The 22,860-nt window shown below is 54.4% G+C and overlaps 3 protein-coding genes across 10 annotated transcripts in view; 1 reads left to right on the top strand and 2 right to left on the bottom strand.

Moving 5' to 3' along the window:
• Positions 1-66: 66 nt before the first annotated feature.
• On the top strand, positions 67-4,529 carry ENDOG (endonuclease G). Its single transcript, XM_060014024.1, has 3 exons — positions 67-1,725; positions 2,914-3,023; positions 4,247-4,529. Exons 1-3 carry the CDS (start codon positions 1,216-1,218, stop codon positions 4,527-4,529), a joined length of 903 nt encoding a protein of 300 aa, XP_059870007.1. The 5' UTR covers positions 67-1,215.
• Positions 3,974-13,435, bottom strand: SPOUT1 (SPOUT domain containing methyltransferase 1). Of its 2 annotated transcripts, XM_060014022.1 has the most exons (13): positions 11,630-13,435; positions 10,957-11,002; positions 10,516-10,641; positions 9,093-9,252; positions 8,769-8,858; positions 8,618-8,667; positions 8,259-8,389; positions 6,760-6,832; positions 6,564-6,662; positions 5,976-6,078; positions 5,688-5,835; positions 4,929-5,040; positions 3,974-4,753 (listed from the first exon to the last, which is right to left on the bottom strand). In XM_060014022.1, the coding sequence occupies exons 1-12, from the start codon at positions 11,663-11,665 to the stop codon at positions 4,939-4,941; spliced, it is 1,164 nt and encodes a 387-aa protein (XP_059870005.1). In that variant the 5' UTR covers positions 11,666-13,435; the 3' UTR covers positions 3,974-4,753; positions 4,929-4,938. The 2 variants fall into 2 exon arrangements, with proteins under 2 accessions (XP_059870005.1, XP_059870006.1); XM_060014023.1 differs by lacking the exon at positions 4,929-5,040 and having other exon boundaries at positions 11,630-13,434.
• A 2,779-nt stretch (positions 13,436-16,214) lies between these two features.
• Positions 16,215-22,860, bottom strand: part of KYAT1 (kynurenine aminotransferase 1) — a 33,408-nt gene continuing 26,762 nt past the window's right edge. For all 7 annotated transcript variants that reach the window (XM_060014017.1, XM_060014016.1, XM_060014012.1 and 4 more), the window contains 10 exons: positions 21,602-21,751; positions 21,435-21,521; positions 21,062-21,190; positions 18,715-18,835; positions 18,294-18,370; positions 18,076-18,165; positions 17,794-17,980; positions 17,635-17,714; positions 16,888-16,974; positions 16,215-16,790 (listed from right to left, as the gene is read on the bottom strand). In XM_060014017.1, coding sequence (XP_059870000.1) covers positions 16,725-16,790; positions 16,888-16,974; positions 17,635-17,714; positions 17,794-17,980; positions 18,076-18,165; positions 18,294-18,370; positions 18,715-18,835; positions 21,062-21,190; positions 21,435-21,521; positions 21,602-21,751 — 1,074 coding nt within the window. In that variant the 3' untranslated portion in view covers positions 16,215-16,724. The remainder of the gene's footprint in view (positions 16,791-16,887; positions 16,975-17,634; positions 17,715-17,793; positions 17,981-18,075; positions 18,166-18,293; positions 18,371-18,714; positions 18,836-21,061; positions 21,191-21,434; positions 21,522-21,601; positions 21,752-22,860) is intronic.

Here is a 22,860-nt window from a genome sequence, read left to right as displayed (position 1 = left end):
CTCTTAGAATGGTCAAAGGAAAAGGTTAGGAAATTGTTGGAAGAGCCTATTCAACTCTTTAACAACTGCAATTTGCAGTTGTAGGGAGGAGAGAGTGTGCACTGGGGCAGAAGGTATTATTACATTATGATTTCATAGCAAGTTATTTTTTAGATTGAGAAAATTTTGAAATTCAACAAGTCGTTCACAGCCCACAATCTGGAGAAAATCACCGATAACATGTTGGTCTTCTCTTCGTTGATGTAATTACTATTATATAATTTTCATTTTCTTGATACGGAGTTTTGTGTATTGTCTCTCCCTTCACGTTAGGTGGTGAGCAAGTTGCTGTATGATTTAAAAATATTTTTATGGGCTTCCCTGGTGGCGCAGTGGTTGAGAGTCCGCCTGCCGATGCAGGGGACGTGTGTTCGTGTCCCGGTCCGGGAGGATTCCACGTGCCTCGGAGCGGCTGGGCCCGTGAGCCATGGCCGCTGGGCCTGTGCGTCCGGAACCTGTGCTCCGCAGCGGGAGAGGCCGCAACAGTGAGAGGCCCGCATACCGAAAAAAAAATATATATATTTTTTTATGGTCTAGATACTATTCTAATGTGCTAAAAATGTCCGGAACCAGTGCCTATTTCCGAATATTTTGCTTATTCCCCGGCCTCTATTATAAGTAATACGGTGGGGAATCCTTGCATTCCTGATTTATTTCCCCAGCTCAGTCCTCTAAGTGATTTAGAAGGTATGAACCTTTATAAAGCTTTTTTTTTTTTTGTCCGCTGGGGGCTTGCGGGATCTTGGCGGAGCGGGAGGATCCCTCGGTGGAGACCAAGGCGACCTGGCGGGGCGGAGCCGGTTCTGGGGGCAGCCAATCACAAACCGCGACGGCGATGCCACGCCCTCTCAGCGTCCAGTCTTAACAAGGGCAAAGGAAGGACCCCTGGAAGTTCAGTTGGGCCGGTGGTGACGCCTGGAAGGGCCCCGGGAGGTCCAGTTGGGCCGGTCCTGACGCCTACTGTTGGCTTGCTGAGTATAATATTAATACTTTGGAGCGCTCGGGAGTGGAAGGGACCCGCGTTCCGCTGTCTTACTCCTCCACTTGGCGCTATTCTCGCGGTGGGCCCCGCAGGCCTGTGCGGCCCCTTTCAGAGACTCCCGGGTCGGACGCGTGAGGTCGAGGCTTTCTTTCGTCTCCGCGGACCGCTCTCCATCCGCGCTCCGGCCACAATCCATGGCCAAGCAGTTGCTTCGGGGCGGCTTGACCCTGGCGCTGGGTGCAGGGCTGGGTGCAGCCGCCGAGGGCTGGCGGCGGCGGGCGGACGCACGGGCGGCGCCGGGGCTGCTGAGCCGGCTGCCCGTGCTGCCTGTGGCGGCGGCGGCCGGGCTTCCCGCCGTGCCCGGGGCTCCGACGGGCGGCAGCCCCGGCGAGCTGGCGAAGTACGGGCTGCCCGGGGTGGCGCAGCTCAAGAGCCGTGAGTCGTACATGCTGTGTTACGACCCGCGCACCCGCTGCGCGCTCTGGGTGGTCGAGCAGCTGCGGCCTGAGAATCTCCGCGGCGACGGCGACCGCCGCTCCTGCGACTTCCACGAGGACGACTCGGTGCATGCGTATCACCGCGCCACCAACGCCGACTACGGGGGCAGCGGCTTCGACCGCGGCCATCTGGCCGCCGCCGGCAACCACCGCTGGAGCCAGAAGGCCATGAACGACACCTTCTACCTGAGCAACATCGCGCCCCAGGTATCGCCTGCGACCCCTGCCCCGGCGGCGGAAGGCGAGGCCACCGCTCGCCTCTGAGCCTCGATTTGCTCCTCTGCAGATAGGAAAGCTACCGAGTGCGCGCCTTACGCCAGGCGCCTGGCTAAACACACCGCGCGCCGCAGGCGGAAGGGACGGAGCGGTGGGGCGCTGAGCACCCACTCTGCACTCTGATCTTAACCGAGGGCCCCCGGGCGCCTCCCTGATCTTCAGTTTCCTTGTCTGTAAAATGGGGATAAAACTGTTATTCACCTACCTCGTGCAGAGGCGCTGAGGAACTGAGGACACCATGCACGTAAAAGTACTGAGCACACTTTCTGGCCCATGACAAGCATTCAGTAAATACCGGCTATAATGAGGGAAGTGATTCTCGGAGAGACAAAGTGACTGGCGCAGTGTCACAGTGGGAGGAGACCCAGGCAGCCTGCCTAGAGAACCCTGAGCTTTCAGCCATTGTCCTACCCTGCCTTCCTTCCAGGAGTAAAAGGAAAGATAGCTGCATGCAGTGGCCGTTAGTAGCAGTCGCTGTGCGCCTGGACTAGCCGCCCTACCTCTAGCCCTGTTCCCACCAGGGCCTGACACCCACGTGGAGACGGATGTCAGGCTCTGAGTGAGGCTTGTGAGGTCCTAGCCTCTCTGACCTGACTGTGCTCACCCAGGAGCACAGTCCCCTACCCATCTGACTAGACGCCGTGCTGAGGACTGGAGAGCTCAAGTGGTGGAGTCAGGAGCAGATTCCTGACCTTCCCCGCTGAGCTCTGCATGCGGTTCAGACTAGGAAAAGGAAAGGAGAGATGGTTGGGAGAGCTGGTCTTCCCATGAGCCCCTGGGGGCAGTGGGCAGGCCTGTTTCTATCTGGGAGGTTTCCTCCGTTCCTTCATATGGCTCTTTGGAGCTGAGAAACAGCTCTGAGACCTGGGATGCTAGTTCTCCCGCTCTAACTGGACGAAAGTAGCACCTCCTTGAGCTCTATCCGGGCCCCACCCATGTGACTGTGTAGGCTAAGTGACTCTCCTTCCATGAACCCATTTCCTCCACCTGCTTGTTCCCACCCCCCACCCACGCTGGAACTTTCTGGCACCATGCCAGTGCCAGCCCCTCAGGGCCTGGGGCAGCCCTCTAACTGCAAGTGTTCCAGCCAGTCTCACTGAAGGCCACTTCTCCTGCCAGGTGCCCCACCTCAACCAGAATGCCTGGAACAACCTGGAACGGTACAGCCGCAGCCTGACCCGCACCTACCAAAATGTCTATGTCTGCACGGGGCCTCTCTTCCTGCCCAGGTAAGGCTAGAGCTGGGGGGCCTGGGCACACCAGCACCTCCCAGTCATCCCGTCCAGGCTCCCCCCAGGCTCTGTGTCAACACCGCCAGGTCCCCACTCATCTGGTTTCTTGGCGAATCTGTCCATTCCCTGTCTCGGGATCCCCAGTTCTACTCCACAGAGACCTTTGGGGTACCCACCTAGACATCTCCTCTGCCCGTGGGCACCAGGCCCTGAGTCTGCCCTGTTCCTCTCTCCTGTGTCATCTCTTTTCACATCCACCTGACTCTGTGTTCTGCGCGGGTAGAAACCCTTGCACTAGGCTCTCGCCTTCGGTCTCCCCTACTTGGAGCAGCCTTCCCCTATGCTTCCCCTGGAGCCAGGTTTGAACTCCATCTCTCTGACCCTGAGCCTTTACTCTTGTCCCTCTGCAGCCCGGCCTCCCAGGTAGAAGGGACTGAGCTCTTCGGAGCTTCCTTGGTGATTTTCTAGCCTGCTGAGCACTGGGATGAGTGAGGCTAGAGGTTGTGGCCACACAGCTGGCTCTGCCTGGGCTGGAATCCAGGCCCTGTCACCTCATTTCTTGGTGCAGTGGGCAAATGAACTCAACATCCTCTCCTGTAAAATGGGGATAATACCCATTAGCTACCACATGGTTGTTTAAGGCACAAAGCGGGATGGTGGATGTCACCGTAGTAAGGGCTCAGCACAGGCCTGCTGAGGCGCTGGCTGGGACACTGATGTACTTTGATTAGCAAGTGCCTCCTCTGGCCTGCTGAAATGGAGCGGACGCCGTGGAGGCTTAGCCTGAAGTCACCCATCCGGTGCTCCGGGCACCTGCTCTGCCCTAGGCCCTGTGCTGGTGCTGGGAATTCCGCTGCCACAGCCCTGCCCGTTTGGTGCCCACCCTCCACAGGGAGAGACAGACAGTAATCGAGGGTCCACGCGGATGAATGTGAATGAAGGCCTGCTTCTTTCTGCAGCGTTTATTGCCACCACCCACTCTACCTGACCCCGTGTTGGACATGAAGAAAGCAGGGGAAGAGTGACTCTACCCTGCAGGGAGCGCCCAGCCTCCTGGGGGAGCCAAGCAGGGCAAAGAAGCCTCACGCTGAGGGGTGGTCCTGCAGGTTGACACAAGCTGGAGGTCGGGTCAGGGAAGGCTCCCTGGAGGCGGTGGCCTTGGGTCTGACCAAGTCCCCCAGGAGCCCTAAAAGGCCATGTGTGCCTGGGTCTGCCCACAGGACCGAGGCTGATGGGAAGTCCTATGTGAAGTACCAGGTAATTGGCAAGAACCACGTGGCAGTGCCCACCCACTTCTTCAAAGTGCTGATCCTGGAGGCAGCAGACGGGCAGATCGAACTCCGCTCCTATGTGATGCCCAACGCGCCTGTGGATGAGGCGGTCCCGCTGGAGCGCTTCCTGGTGCCCATCGAGAGCATTGAGCGGGCCTCAGGGCTGCTCTTTGTGCCAAATATCCTGGCACGGACAGGCAGCCTTAAGGCCATCACTGCAGGCAGCAAGTAAGGGCAGCCCCAGCCAGACTGTGGGGTCGGGGGGACTGGGTCGAATTAAAGGTGTTCATTTTTGGAGACAAGTCTTTGGTGTGTCTGTCCCAGGTGACCCGTGGGAACCTCTGGCTTCACCACTGTTTCTGTGCCGTCTTGGGTCCGACAGAACCTTCAGCTGGGCCGGGCACCCGCGTGGGTGAGGCCAGGCTGCAGGGCAGCCAGGGAGATGAGGATGGCTTCCTGGAAGAGAAGCACAGCAACAGGCTGGGGCCTGGGAAGCTAGCAGGTGCCCCACTGCCCAGGACCCAGCCCCTTGGGGTATGCTGCCCTCAGCAGGGCCTGGGGTAGGGGGGGTTATGAAGCACAGGCCCAGCTTCATCCTGCAAATCTGTCACTGGCCAGGAAAGGGCCTCACCTCTCTGCTTCTAGGTATCCTCCTCTGTAAAATGGGGATGATCGTAATAGCTGCCTCCCAGGATCGGGGAGCGGGAGGGGCAGGTGACGGGCAGGGAGGGCCCTCTGTGTAGCTGTCGGAAGGGTGGGAGCAGGGATTCCTGCTTGGGAGGCTGTGGCTGGCAAGCGTGCGACACCTGGCCCTGGCAGGGCTCTCAGGGGCAGGTAGACTGAGGCTGTCCACCTGTTTGGTCACCACCCTTTGAGACCAGTGGAAGCAGTGGCACCTTCCCCCAGGAAGTGCCCACAGGTACAGCGTTCTGTGCTGCCCTCAGAAGTGGCTGCCCAGGTGGAAAGCTCTCAGAGCTGGTCGCATCCTGTCCCCCATGGGACAGAGGTGCCAGAGAGGAGGGCTGCCCTGCCCACCAGGGTCAGACACGGGGAAGTGGAACACGGAGCGTATAGCTAAGGGAACAGGCCTAGAGCAGGGATGGGTGGGGTCTCCTGGGTCAGCCAGGTGCTCCTGGAGCAGCTGGATGGGCACCAGCACCCAGGATTCCCAACTCCCAGCCCACTCTCAACTTGTCCCTGCTGCAGTTCTGCTGTGGTGAGAGCTAAAGGGGGCGAGGAGGCCTAGAGGAGGCTGGCTCAGGGCAGCCCTGGGCGGGGTGGGGGACGGGAAGAGGGTTGCAACGCCCCCCTTTGGACGGACCCCAAGGCTCCAGCCCCTGCTGGTGGTGAGCAGGCTGGGCCTGGAGGTCGGGGAGGCGGGCGGGCTCACCTCGGTGCGGATGGTGCGGCTGCCCTGCTTGGGGCAGGTGTTGACGTACCGATCGAAGAGGACACTGGGCTCAGCCACCTCCAGGTTGGGGTCAGCATCCACTCCAGCTTCCAGCCCTTGGAGGCCCCCAAACACCACGAGAGCGTGCCTGGCGCCCACAGGAGGGGGGTCACTGAGTGCAGCCCCCAGGGCTCTCAGCCCCCCATATGCGCAGGGGCCCGGTCCATACAGCTCTGCCCCCACCAGTCCCGTCCCCTGCTGCGTTCCTCCTCCCCTGGCTGGACCCACCTGAAGTTGGGAAGCTGGACGGAGGCCACGTCTGAGCCTCGCTCTGATGTCCCAATGGTCAGGTCATAGCCGTCCTGGAAGGGGGCCTCAGCAAACACAGCACCTGCGGGGGAGGCCAGCTCACTGGGGGCTCTGTACCCCACAGGCCACTGCCACTTGGCTGCGCGTACGTGTTGGGGGGCGTGGTTTAGGTAAGAGAGCCACAGCCAGGCCCCTCACTCTTGCTGGGAAGTCAGCGATGGAACAGGCAGAGACCGTGCGTGTACCAGCTTGGGGAGACAAAGCAGAGGGTGGGGAGGAAGGAGCTCCAAAAGCAAGTGGTGGACCGCTGACTCATCTGGCCCTTTTGCCCCCATTCCCGACCCCATGGCAGACATTATTAAAGATGCTTTTCCTCAGAAGGCCTTAAAAGCATTCCAGGCAGTGCACTCAAGGAGACCAAGGCCCAGAGAAGGAAAGGCACTTGCCCAAGTCACACGGCAAGTGAGTAGGGTTAGGACCCCGGCCTGACTTCTGGGTCAAGCAAGGCTCTCTGTGGCCTCCCAGAGAGAGAGGACGGATATTCACAGGAGGAAGCTCTGTCCTTACTGAGGCAGGAGGCCAGGCGGACCGTGTAGCCCCAGTAGAGACCAGCTTTGGTGCGAGGGTCCTGTGACGACACGACTTTTCCACGGTAGGTCTTGCTTTCTGGAGGGGAAGCAGACAGGCTGTGAAGACGGGGCGAGGGGACAAGGAAGTGGCTCCGAGCCCGCAGGCGGGCCAGGCTGGGGACGCTTTAGGGTACCTGGGAGCTGCTGCTGGTTCAGCCGCACCGTCACCCGGAGTCCAGGCTCCAAGTGCTTGTCGATCTTCACCTCCTGGGAAGAAGCCAGAAGAAACTGGTGCTATCTCCCGCAGGAGAGCGGGGGTCGCTGCTCTCCCAGACACAGGGGCACCTCAGGGGTCCAGGTCACCCTTCGAGCCCCGCTCCCCGGCACCTGGGCCAGACCTGCTCACAGAGACTATTGTTTTATTATTAATAAATTAATTAATTTTGGCTGCATTGGGTCTTCGTTGCTGTGCACGGGCTTTCTCTAGTTGCAGTGAGCCGGGGCTACTCTTCGTTGCGGTGCACGGGCTTCTCATTGCAGTGGCTTCTCTGGTTGCGGAGCACGGGCTCTAGGTGCACGGGCTTCAGTAGTTGTGGCTCTCGGGGGTCTAGAGCTCAGGCTCAGTAGTTGTGGCGCATGGGCTTAGTTGCTCCGCGGCATGTGGGATCTCCCGGAGCAGGGCTCGAACCCGTGTCCCCTGCATTGGCAGGTGGATTCTGAACCACTGCGCCACCAGGGAAGTCCAAGAGACCATTCTTGCAAAACGACTACTGCAAGACACTGGTCCAGGCCTGGCACAGAGTAGGAAGTATTTCATGAGTAGATTAAATCCCAGTTTCCTGCATTTTGGTGGCTATGCCACTTACTAGCTATAGCAGTTTGAGTGGTCACTTAACCCCTTTGAGCCTTAGTGTCCTAATCGTCAAACAGAAGATGTTCCATAAATAATACCTGTTGTTACACTGCACAGGGCCTGGCATGAAGTAAATGCTGACTACATGGGAGCCTGTGAGGAAGGACACTTGATGTTTGTGTTTTGTCCCAATTTTAGTTTTTTTTTTTTCCCCCCACCGCGCTGCACAGCTTGTGGAATCTCAGTTCCCTGACCAGGGATTGGACCCACGCCCTCGGCAGTGAAAGCATGGAGTCCTAATCACTGGATTATGATGGAATTCCCTTGTCCCACTTTTGAATTCAGGATGGGACACTTTCTCTTTTGCGGGTTTCACATACATTTCTCTCTTCATCTGGGTCTGGGTCATCCGGTTCTGTTTTTAGCCAGTTACCTCAGATCTGTTCTTTTTGAGGGGAGGGGATCCTCCTCTGTTTAAATGTTTCTGCCTCCTTCTCTAGGAGACTTAGGGTTAATAGGTGGCAAACGAATGCTCCGAGCCCCAGCTTGGCAGCGCTCCGGAACAGCCCCAGAGGCATCGTGAACTTGATTTTCCCGGGTTTTCTTTTGGTTTGTTTTTCGTATAAGGACTATCTTCTGTTGATTTGATTTTTCTAAAACAGTAAATTTTGCTCCTGGCTTTATCTGTTGAGCCCCATTTTAGGTATTTCTCTGGCCCAAATCTGCATCAATGGGGGACTGGCAGGCAGAGATGCCTGGGGCCAGGGCTCTCCACCCATGTGCCCTCCGTAGCCAGGGTGTGTCTGGGAAACGTGTCTCGACCCACCCTCCAATTCCTACCTTCTTCATGCCACAGTTGACAAAGGAGCCCTGGCCCGGCCGGGTGGGCCGGTCCACCACGATGCCCTCTCGGAACTCGGATTCCTCATCCTGACGCATGTGGTGAGGGCTGTCCAAGGGGTTCAGGAGCCCTGTGGTTGGGGAGGGCCAGGAAGATTCTGGGAGGTGCAGAGGCACACGGAGGGGTGGAAGGTAAGGCTGGGAGCCCTGGTTCAGGTTCCAGCTCTGCCACAGATCTGCTGCTTCTCACCAGCCACAGGCCTTGCCCTGCCTGGGCCTGCTTTCCCAACTGTCCCATGATTTCTCAGGGTCTGGGGGATGATCCATGGGAAAGGGGGGTCAGGCCCCCACGGCCTTACCTGCAAACTGTAGATCCTGATGCTTGGGGAAGAATGCTTTTCTTAGGTACCTAGGAAAGGACGCAGATCTCAGGGAGGCCACCTCCCATCCGACCTGCACCGTGACCACCCCTCCCACATGCTCTGGCAAGTCTGTCCTTCATGCCCTTACTGGGGACACTCCAGGTACTGCAGGATCCGGGCCAGCTGCACGCATGCCTGCCCCTTCTTGCCGACTCCCCTGAATTCCCCCTCCACGGTCCTGGAGAGAGAAAGATAGGGCTCAAGCCCACCGGGTTTCCTTCAAGAGCTCCTCCCCCCAGTATGACCTCTGCAGCGCCCCTGCTTTGCAACTCGACCCGCCAGGGTTACAGTGGGGGCATTCAGACGGGATTCTCAGCCCAGGCAAGTAGGCAGGGAAAAAAGGGAAGCCCAGCCAATCATGGCAGCCCCTCCCTTCTCCCTGAGCCCCGGGGCCCGCTGGATGGCCCCTCACTTGGCATCTTGGCCCTCTTCATCAAACACCACAATCTCATCCACGCAGAAGATGGTGCAGGCTCTAGCAATCTGGCCGGCCAGGTAGGTGCGAAGCTCGGGCGACTGGGCGTTGTCCAGGATGGAGCCCGGAAGGGCCACGCTCAGGGTGTAGTGCCGCCCTGGGCAGGACAGGGGTGTTCATGGTCAGCCAGAGAGGCCAGGGCCATCCCTCCCCTCCCTTGCTCTAATCCCAGGGCCCAGAGTTAGAGAATTTTCCGACTGTGAGGAGTTTTGAGCTAAGCAGCATAGATCCAACTCCCCTCTCTGGGCCTCAATCTCCCCAGGAAGAAAATGGAATCAGAGGTCTCCAGGACTCCCGTAAGAAGGGCATACCGCTGGGCCAGGCAAGGGAGCGGTTAGAAGAACTGACCTATATTCACATCCTCTGCCCCCTACCACCTCAGTTCCCCAGGCGTCAAATAGGGATGATAATGAGTTAATATTTATTCTTAGTGCCTTTTATATGTGCACAGTTAACCAATAACCCTAGGAAGTAGGTATACCATGATCCCGACTGAGAGGTGGGGAACCTTCAGCCCACAGAGGTCAAATATGTGACCCAAGGTCACACAAAAGGCAGGACAGCTGGCTTCAGAGGGACCACCACACTTTCCCTCCCAGAGTTGTCCAAAGGGAGCCACAGGAGATAAAGGGCTTTCCCGGTGTCAGACAGCTGACATGCTCAGTTGCTGTCCCCACTGCCACCATCATCACTGGTAACCACTGGGCTTACAGGGTACAATATGGCCCCCTGACCCTCCAGACCTTTGGGTCTGGCCGAGGAGGAAAGATACAACTTGTTAGGGTAGATCCAAATGTACGAACACAGAAGGACATCCAGGACACAATGTGGGATGAGAAAAAACAGCTCCAGAAGTGTGTGGATAAAGCAGTCTCAACTTTTGTAAAACTGTATCTATATACCTCCCTACCTATATATAAGTGGGTGTTAACATAGCTGGAGAAACGTTAACTGCAATGTTTGCTGGGATTTTTCCTTTCTTTATTGTTTTCTGTATTGTTTGGGGAGTTTTGTTTTGAGCATGTATTATTTAATGAGAAAAAAGAGACATTCTTATTATGAAATCAAAAATACTTAAATGAAAAGTGAAATTAAAGCACACAGTGATCAATAAAAAAGGAAAAAAATTAACTATCATTACAATGATGAGGTTCTAGAGGCATAAAGTGATGATATATGATGCTTACCCTCCACAGAATCGAAATCTACCTAAGTAGGAAGTTAGGACTCAGTTTTCTGGGTCCCTCCCGTTCTCTGAGCCTCATTTTCTCCATCAGGACAAGATGTCTGGACCCACTGGCCCCTAAGGGCCCTTCCAGCTATAACATTCTCTGCCCTACCGAGGACCCAGCTTGCTCACCCCGATCCTCCCTCTGGGCAGCTGCCTCCTCCTCCTGCTGTCGCTTTGCCTGTTCCTCCTGCACTCGCTGCCGCTCCAGTTTCTTCACCATCTTGAGATCCTTCCACTTCTTTTTCTCCTCTTTTTCTGGATAAGAGGACATCCCGATTGGTGGAGGGAAGAGGGACTTGGACGTGAGGAGGACTTGGAGCAGTCCAGGAGGTGATGTCCTCTCAGTAGGGGCAGCCTGGGCTCTCCAATGCTGCTGAGACAGCAGCCAAAGGAGCCTCCCAGGGCTTCTGGCCCTGTCTTCTCCATTTTGGGTACTGTGGGACCTAGAGGGGCCAAATCTGGTGGCTTTTCCCCAAGATTCAGCTGTGCACTGATGGAGTGGCCTCGGGGAGAGGTGAGCACAGACGCTCATCTCCCCATCTGAGCCCACCGCCCCGGTCCCTTACTTACTCTGTTGCTTCCATTTTCGCCACTCCACCCTCTGGCCATGTTCACCCTGGAGTAGGGGTGGGAGGAGATATAGGAGTGAGGCTGAATGGTCACACCCGAGAGGAGGTCCCAGTTGCTGCTCCACAGCTGTCCCCTCTCTTTAAATGGAGGTGGTGAGGAAACGAGGGAACCCTCCCCCCGCCCCCCACGCCACACTCCTGCTGCCCAGAGAAAGCGTCAGGAGGGCAGGGACCTGTCGTACCCCCAGTGCCTGAGACCACACCTGGCACACAGTAAGCATTCAATAAATTGTTTAATGAGTTCCCCCTGGAGAGAAGAGGAAACAGGTTCAGAGGGACAGGACCTGCCCACTGTCGCCCTGGTGTCAGAAGAGATACGCCACGAAAGGGCTCGGGATTCCGAGCCGGGTCCGGTCTTCTGAATCCGGGCCCCGGGCAATGAGTTACCCAACGCAGTCCCGGCTCTGACTCGAACCCCGGCTCCCACCTCCGGTTCTCATCTGGACAGGGGTGCTTGAGGCCATGAGCATGCGGCACCTCGGGGACTCGGGCCGCGGAGCAGCGACGAGCAGGGAGCCAGAGGTGCGGCCAGGCCCTGCCACGGGCCCCCAAGCGGCTCTTTCTCTTGCCTCCACCCCGCGCCCTGCCGCGGGATCCCACATCCCTCCACCTACCGGGCCGCAGGGCCTCTTCCTCCCGCGCTCCGCCATGTTAGTCGCACACCGTCGGCCCCGCCCAGCCAATCAGACTCACCCCTTCCGCCAACACCTCCTCCGAGCCGTCCAATCGGAGAGCCAATGGCGTGCGAGGGCGCGCCCTATGCTCCGGGCTGAGGGAGCGTGTGGGCCTGGGACTGGCTCCTGGGGGCGGGCTCCCGGGGGTGGGCGGGGCTCATCGCAGGCCTGGGTGTCCAAAGACGCACGGTATCCGGTTCTCTCCTGAACCCTTGGACGATAGGAGAGCTACCCTCTCTCCTCCCGTCGGGCGCGAAACTCAAAGCTCAGCTTGGTTTTACACATGGGGACCCTGAGGCACAGAGCTGGAGTGTGATTCAGAGCTGGCAATAATTTAATCCAATTATTTTATAGATTCGTTCATTTACTCTCTTTTAATTATCAGACTTTACTTTTTTAGAGCAGATTTAGGTTTACCGAAAATTGAACAGATAGTACAGAGTTCCCACATAACCCTCACTCAGTTTCTGTTGTTCACATGTGTTAATGTGTACATTTGTTATAGTTGATGAACCTATATTGATGCATTGTTCATAGTTTACATTAGGGTTCACTCTTTGTGTTGTACATTCTAACAGTTTTGACAAATGCATAATGTCATATATCTACCATTACAGTATCATACAAAATTGATTCACTGCCCTAAAAATCCTCTGTGCTCCACCTACCTCCCCCACCCCTCAAGCCCCTGGTAACCACGGGGACCCTGATCTTTTTTACTGTCCCTATAGTTTTGCCTTTTCCAGAATGTCATATAGTTGGAATCAGACAGTATGCAGCCTTTTCAGACTCCCTTCTTTCACTAAGCAACATGCATTTAAAGTTCCTCTAAAGTAGGAGATAGATGGGCCCCTGGGCTGGACAGCTGGGGTTTGTCAAGTGGAGTAACACTGAAGCTCTGTTCTCACCCAGATGCTCCAAGGTCAAAGCTAGTGGCAGAAGCTGAGCTCTACTGAAGTAAAGAGATAAAATAACCACTCCTGAGGTCAAGGAAAACTTCCTGTCTGGACATGCGCAGGAAGGCTCCTTGGGGGTCAAAAAGGGAGGGGACACCACCCCATAATAAGTGTGGACATATACACACAGGCCTCTGCGGTGGAATCCATCTTAGCAAAAAGTTGCACACGCAGCTTGGGGAGGGTCCTAGGACCAGTCATGTGTGAAAAAAGAAACGAGATAATTGGCCAAAGGTAAACAAAGACCAGGAAGAACTGTCCTATATAAGTGATTTAAATCGCCTCTTTACTCCACTCCTCCCCATTAGAAAGGATGCCCACACCCTTTCTCTCTGGGTGTGTATTTCTGCCCAGCTTCGACTTAAATAAACAAACTGTTTCTCTGTGTGCTCTCCCATAGTGCTGTGTCTCTAATAATAAACTTTGTACCTGTTTTTTACAGTTTTTGCCTCCTTGAAACATTCTTGCTCTCAAATGGGGGAAAGAGCCAGGGCCACTTTGCTTCTAGCCTCTAGCCCCTGGTGCTCTAGCGGCTAGGATTCCTGGTTTTCATCTGGGCTACGCAGGTTCAATTCCTGGGCAGGGAACTAAGACCTCACTGCTGTCTCTCCGAGATCACCTCCATATCTTCTAATGGTTTGATAACTCATTTCTTTTTCTTTTATAGTAGGTTGAAGATATAATTTTTAAAAATTTATTTATATTTATTCATTTATTTGGTTGCGCCAGGTCTTAGTTGCGGCTCGCCGGCTCCTTAGTTGTGTCATGCGAACTCTTAGTTGCTACATGCATGTGGGATCTAGTTCCCTGAGCAGGGATTGAATCCGCGCCCCCTGCACTGGGAGCGCGGAGTCTTAACCACTCCACCACCAGGGAAGTCCCCGATAGCTCATTTCTTTTTACTGCCAGATACTATTCGTTGTATGGCTATGCCACTGTGCGTCTATCCATTCACCTTTTGAAGGACATTTGGTTGCTTCCAGTATTTGGCAATTATGAATAAAACTGCTGCAAATATTCATGTGCAGGTTTTTGTGTGGACATGAATTTTCAGCTCATTTGGGTAAATAGCTGGAAGTCTGATTGCTGGATCCAACAGTAAGACTATGTTTAGCTTTGTAAGAAATTGCCAAACTGGGACTTCCCTGGTGGTCCAGTGGCTAAGACTCCGTGCTCCCAATGCAGGGGGCCCGGGTTCAATCCCTGCTCAGGGAACTAGATCCCACATGCTGCAACTAAGAGTTCGCATGCCGCAACTAAAAGATCCCACACGTGGCGACGAAGATCCTGTGTGCCGTGACTAACACCCGGCGCAGCCAAATAAATAAATAAATGAAAAAGAAATGGCCGAGCTGTCTTCCAAAGCGGTTATACCAGTTTGCATTCCTACCGGCAAGGAATGAGATACACTTTCTTTTTTAAATAATAGATTTGAGTCAGTATTCATTCAATCAACAAATATTTATCAAGCAGATCCTATTTTGAGGCTGGAACTCCCTGTGCTAACCGCCAGGGACACAATGGTAGGGAAAGCAGATACTGATCTGGAGTTTACAACCTAGTAGAGGAGAGATTCATTTCTAGTTCAGAGTGTGTGTTAACATTACAGGGCTTGTGTTTGTTTCACCATTCCCCGCTCTCCCGTATCTGAATGAAAGGCAAAGTCATTTCTGCATCTCGGGTTGGCTGAGGTTACTCAGTCTAAGATCTGGAAGCTCTGTAGAGCCACAGATTTGAGTTATGGGCAGATTCTGGATTGGTTCATGAGACATGAAACCTTTGGTCAGGGTGGTTCTATCCAAGAAATCTACGGGTTTACCCCATTGAGGACTTGCTTATCATCAGGCTATGTGTAGTATGGCAAAGGGGCTCCAACCCTGAGCCTCCGAGTTGTTATTTTGTTTCACAATCTTGACTTTGGAGCAGTGATAGTATCACAAAGTCATAGTTGGGAAAGGAAGAAGTGTCCTGGGACTTCCCTGGTGGTCCAGTGGTTAAGACTCTGCACTTCCAATGCAGGGGGTGCAGGTTGGATCCCTGGTCTGGGAACTGAGATCCCATGTGCCGCCTGGCCAAAAAATAAATAATTTTAAAAATTAAAAAAAAAAAAAAAAAGGAAAGTGTCCTGTCATAACACCAAGTATGTTCCAAACAGCAATTCTCACACCAAGTGGGTGTCCTACACTTCAATTAAATTCTGACAAGTTGGCACAGACCTCATAGGTTAAGGTATCAGTCCCACAAGACTGTCTCCCACTTCAGATGTCAGCAGCAAGTGGGGTCACCAGCCACCCCCACTTCTGCCTGGCCGACTACAAATTCCGGCATTTCCATGACCACCCCCCAGATTCAATAATTTGCTGAAACAATTCACAGCCCTCAGGAAAGTGCTATACTTACAATTAGAGTTTCATTAGAGAAGATAACAACCCAGGAGCAGCCAAATGGAAGAGGTACATAGACGAAGGTCTTGGGAGAGGGGGGTGCAGAGGTTCCATGCCCTCTCCGGATGGGCCACCCTACCAGCGCATCGATGTGTTCACCAGCCCAGAAGGTCCTTGAGCCTCAGTGATTCAGGGTTTTTATGTGGGATTTTATTACATATGCACGTCTGATTAAATCATTAGCCATGGGACTGAACTCAATGTCCAGTCCCTTTTCCCTCTCTGAGGTCTGGGTTTGAGGCTGAAAGTTCTGACCCTCTAATCACATGGTTGAAGGGGTTCATTTTGAATAACAAAAGACACTACTAACACTCATGAAATTACAAGGGTTTTAGGAGCTCTGTGCCAGGAACCAGGGACAAAGACCAACTGTATTTTATTATCCTATATGTTTCCATCAGCTCCCCAATTAAATATGTGATATGAGCAAAACCCATGAGCTTGCTATGCAAATGCAACTTCAAGACAATTCCCCAGCACCACCTTCCAAATGATTTCAGGAGTTGCGTTGCTTTCCAGTGGGAGGCCCACCCCTGGGATCAAATCTCATTTCTACCTTTTACCAGCTGGATGGCCTCAGGTAAGTCCCCTCACCTCCAAAGCGGTTTCCTCACCTGTAAAATGGAGGCAGTAACTCCTGTCTCAGAGGGTCCTTTAATGAGATGGTGCACATCCAAGTGCCCGGCATACAGGGGTGAGCAGTAAATGTTAGGGGAAACATTCCTTTCCCCTTCTGTCTAATTATGTAATCCCTGGCAATCCTGGCCTGGACTCTGATCCCTGTGGGGTGTGACTGTCCGAGTCTTCCCTGTGAGACACTCAACTGAGGCCCCCATCACACACACACACACACACACCACCACCACCACCACCACCACCACCACCACCACCACCAACGGTAACACATACCATCTGAGCCCCTAGGCCTGGTTTTACCATTAACTAACTGGGTGGCCTCAGACAAGGTCCAAGTCCCTGCCCTTCTTTGGGCCTCAAAACACATTTGTACAAAGAGAGTCTGGGATCTGAGGTTCAGGGAGGTGGGAGTTGCCTTCCATTCTGACTAAGCCCCCATCTGCAATCAGCACCAGGGTGTGAAGCAGAGAGAAGCAGCCAATAACAGTCTGAATAACTTAAAACTTTATTATGGGCAAAAGTACTGGCTTGAAGAGTCAAGCCTAAGGGCAACTTTCCAAAATCAAGCTTAGATAAGGAAAGGGAGGGATGCCTGAGGCCTGGCTGGGGCCAATGCAAGGCTGGGGCCAGTGCAAGGCTGGGGCCAGTGCTGAGACCCAAGGTCAGTACATTATTGAACTCTGCCCTCTGAGTCCCAGGTGAGTCTGGGGAGGCCAGAGGGGACCCAAGACCATATAGCCCAGCACAGGGAGGACCAGGGAGAGGCCCCGGTCAGGCCTCCTTCACCTCTGCAACAGGAACACAGCTATGCGCCATGGGGAAGTGCTCCTGACTGTCCCAAGACCAAAAGGGGGGCTCTTCCCTGAGGTTATTCTGTGTTACAGAGAAGAGATCCTCCAGTACCATCTACCCCCAACCTGGGAATGGCTGAAACCTGGACAAAGACAGAGCCCTGCAGAGTGTGCAGGGAGCAGGCAATGCAGGGCCCAGGGGGTGATGTCAGGGCCTGAGGTCATCCTTCCACTTCTGTAGCTTCTTGTCCATGGCCTGGAGCGTGGATTCATCCTGCACCAACACAGATTGGTCCTACCCCTCTCCCCACACCCGCAGGAGGCATGGGGAGGCTTGGGGAGGTCTTCCCTCCCCCAGGCCTGTCCTTTACCTTCATGAAACAGAAGCGGATATAGTGGTCAAAGAGCTTCTGATGTGGCACGCTGTAGAAGATGGAGACCGGGATGGCCATCAAGCCCTGTGGAGGAGGAAGCCCATGTCTCAGCGGCCCCACAGCCCAGCAGGCCTCTGGGGGGCTCCAGGGGGTCAGAGATGTTCCGTGATGAGACAGGAGAAGGAAAATTAGTTCAGTGCAGCACCTCCCAGTGCTGCATCAAGGTCAGAGGAAAAGCATCCCAAATCATCATTCCAAGCCAGGCAGGTCAGGGCAGAGCCATAGAATAAATAAGTCTTAGGGAATTCCCTGATGGTCCAGTGGTTAGGACTCTGCGCTTTCACTGCTGAGGGCGCGGGTTCAATCCCTGGTCGGGGAACTAAGATCCTGTAAACCATGTGGCATGGCCAAAACAAAAAAAACGCCACAAACAAGCAAAAAAAAGAAATAAGTCTTAGAGTCGTAGCTCTGAGCTGGATGGACCTCAGAGTTAATGGGCCAGCTCCTCACTGTACAGATGGGAAGACTGAAGCCCTGAGAGGGCAAGAATTCCTGCCAGCCCACAAGGCATATTTGAGCAAACTGAAAACAGGCTTCCCATTCCTTGAAGTGGATGCAACCCTGTGCCACGGCTCAAGGCAGAGGACTGGCTGGACTTTGGCGCATCAGCCCCCTGGTCAGGCACCCTTAGCAGTGCACAGCCTGTAAAACATACACAGCGGCCCTGGCAGAGGCCCAGCCCACCTTGTTCTTGATCATCCACTTGACAAAGCGTCTGTCGTAAGGCTCATCTGCAGCTCCAGGCAAGTTGGGCATCTTGCTCTCTGGGGGACAGAGGCCAGGCTGAGCCCTGAGCAGCCTCCAGGGCCCTGTACCTGGCCCAGCCCGGCCAGTCCCACTCACTGAATTCCGAGATGTCTGTGATGAGGAAGTAGCTGCCCTGGGGGATCACGGGCCTCAGGCCTACAGACTTCAGGCTCTGTATCATGTGGTCTCGGCAGCGCTGTATGGCCTGTGGGAGCTGCACAAAGTAGCTGCTGGGTTGGCCGAAGTGCAGTTGCTCCCGCTGAAAGCTCTGGGCTACTGCAGCCTGGGGAGGGCGGAGGGACAAGCAGGTCAGGTGTGACCTGACCTTGGAGCCAGCCCGAACTCCTTTCTTGCCCCCCCCCCTCCCCCCCCCCTCACCTGGGCCTGTGTGGGACAGTGGAAGATGGAGTTCTGGTGCACGGTGCGCAGGTGCTTCAGCAGACTCTCCGGGCCTAGGACCCAGCCCACCTGGACCAGCAACATAGGTAGGAGGTGAGGCTCTTCGGGGCCTGACCAAACCCCTTCTGGATTTCCAGGCCAGACTCGCCTACCAAGGATTGTAGAGGGGGGGTTCACCCCCGCCCTCGTTGACTCACCTTCCAGCCTGTGGCGCTAAAGGTCTTGCCAGCGCTGCCAATGGTCAGGGTGCGTTCCCACATGCCAGGGAGGGTGGCTGCCCAAGGCCAAAGAAAGCAGCTGCTGAGATGGGGGTGGGGGCAGGGGAGGGGTGGGGGCTGGACCCCAGCAGGCACTCAGGCTCTCAACGCTCCAGACTCCACCATGTGCTAAGCTACTCCCACGACTTATTTGAGCTCACCCTCATGACAACCCTGGGAGGCAGATGCCATGTGTTCCCCTGTCCTCAGAGAGGTGAAGTCACTGCCCCAGGTCACCTGACCTGTGGGGGTCTAGACTCCTCGGTCCTAATCAACAGGCCTGCGCTGACACCCAGACTGGGCTCAAGGCCCTGCCACAAATGTCCAGGGGAACGGGGGCACCCTGGCCGGCTCGGCTCACCGATGCTGACGTGCTGGCACCCGTCATAGACCAGCCACTGGTAGACCTCGTCGGTGATACACACCACGTCATGCTGCTGGCACAGGCTGGCCACCAGCTCCAGTTCTGCCCTGGAGAACACCTGCAGGGACCATCCCCAAACAGAGAGGCCTGCTTAGAGAGATGAACAGACAGGGCCAGAGCCGGTGCTGAGGGCTTTTCTGTCCCATCCTATCCCTGCAACAGTGACCCTGTGAAGTTGGTTGTGAGATAACAGAAAATACACACACATATATGTGTGTGTGTGTGTGTGTGTGTGTGTGTGTGTGTGTGTGTGTACATACATATATATGTATGTATATATGTATACACACACACACACACACACACACACACACACACACACACACACACACACACACACACACACACATATATATATCTGCCCCAATTCCTGGCACAGAACTCCTAAAACCCTTGTAAATTACTAAGTGGTAAGAGCACTAGAAACATCTTTTGTTCTAATATTTGCTCTTTGATCCTGACCTAGACACAGGGCTCTGGAAACTCTTGTAAATTCCTAAGTGATAAGAGCACTAGAAGTGGACTTCCCTGGTGGCGCAGTGGTTAAGAATCCGCCTGCCTTCAATCCCTGGTCTGGGCAGATCCCACATGCCACGGAGCAACTAAGCCTGTGCACCACAACTACTGAGCCTGTGCTCTAGGGCCCGTAAGCCACAACTACTGAGTCCCCGTGCCACAACTACTGAAGACCACACGCCTAGAACCTGTGCTCCACAACCACAACAAGAGAAGCCACCGTAATGAGAAGCCCGCGCATGGCAACAAAGAGTAGCCACTGCTCGCCGCAACTAGAGAAAGCCCGTGCACAGCAACGAAGATCCAACACAGCAATAAATAAATAAATAAATAAATTTATAACCAAAAAAAAAAAAAAGAATCCGCCTGCCAGTGTGGGGGACACAGGTTCGAGCCCTGGTCCGGGAAGATCCCACATGCCACAGAGCAACTAAGCCCGTGCGCCACAACTACTGAACCTAAGCTCTAGAGCCCGTGAGCCACAACTACTGAGCCCACATGCCACAACTACTGAAGCGCACATGCTCTAGGGCCCGCATGCCACAACTACGGAGCCCGAGTGCTGCAGCTACTGAAGCTCGCACACCTAGAGCCTGTGCTCCGCAACAAGAGAAGCCACCACAATGAGAAGCCCATGCACCGCAACAAAGAGTAGCCCCCACTCGCTGCAACTAGAGAAAGCCTGCACGCAACAACAAAGACCCACTGCAGCCAAAAATAAATAAATTAAAAAAAAAAAAGAGCACTAGAAGCATTTTTGTTCTAATGAGGCAACTCTAAGTGGGCTCTTGGATTGGGGCTGATCATCAGAAAGACGAAGCCATATTGGAAGTTTGGAATTTTCTCCAGAGAGGGCAGAGGGGCTGGAAATGGAGTTGATAATTGAAGCCTCCATAAAAATCCCAATAGGACAGGGTTCAGAGAGCTTGCAGGTGGGTGAGCACATCCAGGTACCAGGAGCTTGACACACCCCAGCTCCACAGGGACAGAAGCACCTGTGCTCGGGAACCTCCCAGACCTCGCCCTACATGTCTCTTCATCAGGTTGTTCATCTGTATCCTTTATCGTATCCTTTAATAAACTGGTAACTGTAAGTAGGTGTTTCCCTGAGTCCTGTGAGCCACTCTAGCAAATTAATTGAACCGAGGAGGGGGTTGTGGGCACCTCAGATTTACAACCATAGGTCAGCAGCACAGGTGACAACCTCGACTTGTGATTGGTGTCTGGAGTGGGGTGGGGGGCAGACTTGTGAGACTGAGCCCTTAACCTGTGGGATCTGACGCCATCTCCAGGTAGACAGTGTCAGAATTGAATTAAATTGAGTTGACTTGTGGGACACCCAGCTGGTCTCACATAATTACTTAGTGTGGGAAAAAAACCCACATATCTGGTGTCAGAAGCGTTTTGAGTGTGATAATGGTGTGACAGTAAAGGAGAGACACAGGTGGAAGCCTGGGTCTTCCTTCACATCAGTTCTGTCATGTTCCCATTTTCCAGACGAAAAACTGGAGAGGTGAAGTCACTGGCCCAGGTTCATGGGGAAGTCATGGAGATGTCCAGCCCGCTCCACCACCCGAGGCCTGATACCTTCCCTGGGGATCCCTGCCCCAGGCCCTGGGACCTCTGGGAGCTTCGGTCCTCAGAGCCCATCGCAGGTAGTCCTCCCACTTCACAGACAAAGAAACTGAGGCCCCATGGCAGCACAAGAGTAACAGAGCAGGGACGTGAGCCAATCTGGAGGGGTCCCCAGAGGAGGTCTCTCAGGTACCTTTCCCAGGGGGTTGTTGGGTGTGTTGAGGATAAGGGCTTTAGTGCGAGATGTGAACTTGCTGGCCAGCTCCGTGGGGTCCAGCTGCCAGTTGCTGCTGGAATCCAGTTCCCCATCCTGGTTGGGGCTCTGCAAGAGGAGGTGGGAGGGGGTGGCAATACTTACCCACATGACTTTCATCTCTAGAAAGTCAGCCTTCCTCCCCCCAGGCATCTCTCCCCACTGTCTCTCCTCTCGGGCTCTGGACACCCCTCTCCTCATCCTGGAGAAACTGCCCTCCTGCACTTCCTTCCTTCTTTCCCACCTCCCAGGGTTCAACCCAGCACACTCCTTGGACCCCTCTGCCCACCCACACCCCGACCAGCATCCTTACCAGCTTCAGGGACACAAACACAGGGCGACCCCCTGCCATCAATGTCATGGGCTCATAACAGTCAAAAAAAGGCTCGATGATGATGACCTGGTACAAGGATCAGATTGGCTGGGGTCGGCACCACCCTGACCCTTCACCCCCACCCAGCCCTGGCCTTGCCCACTCACCTCGTCTCCTTCGTCCACCAGGGCCTGGAAGGCTGTGAACAGGGCCCCATAGGCACCCACAGTCACCAGCACGTTCTTGAGCGGGTCTATGTCCTGTCCCAGCAACTTCCCGAAGAAACTGGCCAGGATCTTCGTCAGGGGTGGATAACCCTGCCGGGACAGCAGGGGTCAGCGGCCTGGTTCAGCCTGGGCCCACCCTCCCACTCAGATGCATCCAGGCAATTCTAGCATCTTCCAGCAGCAAGCCTTGGGGCAGAGTCAGTTCCTGTGGGGTGAGTTCTTTCATCTCCATCGCCAGCACATGCCATAAAGCCTGCTCTGTGCCAGGCCCAGCATCCAGGGCTGGGATCAGTGGGAAACCAGACAGAGTGTATGCCTTCGTGGAGCACAGTGCAACAGAGCCCTCAAAATAGCAGGAACTCCACACTTTAAACACCTCCCTCTAAGTTTAAGTAGTACTTTTGTGCCATCTAATCCTCTTGGCAGCCTTGCAAAAGAGGTATTATTTGATCCCCACCATTTGACTGGTAGAAAAACAGTGAGCCAGAGAAAGAAAATGACTTTCCCAAGGTCATGCCAGTTGAAGTGCAGGAATAGGACTTTATGTTGCAGCTTTGGAAGCACCCCACTTTGAGAGGAAGATTGGATCTGTACGCTTGTTTGTTGAGGACACTTATAAAACACTCCAGGCTGGGCTTCCCTGGTGGCACAGTGGTTGAGGGTCCGCCTGCCGATGCAGGGGACACGGGTTCATGCCCCGGTCCGGGAAGATCCCACATGCCGTGGAGTGGCTGGGCCCGTGAGCCATGGCTGTTGAGCCTGCGTGTCCGGAGCCTGTGCTTCGCAACGGGAGAGGCCACAACAGTGAGAGGCCCACATACCGCAAAAAAAAAAACCCAAACAAACAAACAAACAAAAAAAAACACTCCAGGCTAAGCCAAGGGACTGAAACCTAAGGTCTAGAACTTAACTAAATAATTCACTAAACCAGAATTGACTACATAAAAATGAAAAATTTCTGTACACCAAAATATCCCATGAGCAAAGTTAAAAGACAAAGAGAGGAACACTGCAACATAAGAGAAAGAAATAAGATATTTAATATGTAAAGAGCTCTTTCAAAGCAATAGGACAAAGATATACACCCAAATGAAAAAAACGAGGTCAGGCATGAAAGAAAAAGTCCTGAGGCCCAATATGTACATGAAAAGAATGAACATTCCTGCCAGCTCTGAGACCAGCCTGTTGGTGGGTATGTG

Source organism: Delphinus delphis, chromosome 6 (assembly GCF_949987515.2).
Source record: "Delphinus delphis chromosome 6, mDelDel1.2, whole genome shotgun sequence".
Taxonomy (NCBI): Eukaryota; Metazoa; Chordata; class Mammalia; order Artiodactyla; family Delphinidae; genus Delphinus; species Delphinus delphis.
This window is presented reverse-complemented; position numbering and strand designations above follow the sequence as displayed.

Coding starts and splice junctions, on each gene's coding strand:
- ENDOG (XM_060014024.1), top strand. CDS start 1,216: ATGGCCAAGCAGTTGCTTCGGGGCGGCTTGACCCTGGCGCTGGGTGCA. Junction 1,726..2,913: donor TGAGCAACATCGCGCCCCAG/GTATCGCCTGCG, acceptor TTCTCCTGCCAG/GTGCCCCACCTCAACCAGAA. Junction 3,024..4,246: donor GGGCCTCTCTTCCTGCCCAG/GTAAGGCTAGAG, acceptor GTCTGCCCACAG/GACCGAGGCTGATGGGAAGT.
- SPOUT1 (XM_060014022.1), bottom strand. CDS start 11,665: ATGGCGGAGCGCGGGAGGAAGAGGCCCTGCGGCCCG. Junction 11,003..11,629: donor GGAAGAGGCCCTGCGGCCCG/GTAGGTGGAGGG, acceptor CCCCTACTCCAG/GGTGAACATGGCCAGAGGGT. Junction 8,390..8,617: donor TCAGGATCTACAGTTTGCAG/GTAAGGCCGTGG, acceptor CCCCAACCACAG/GGCTCCTGAACCCCTTGGAC.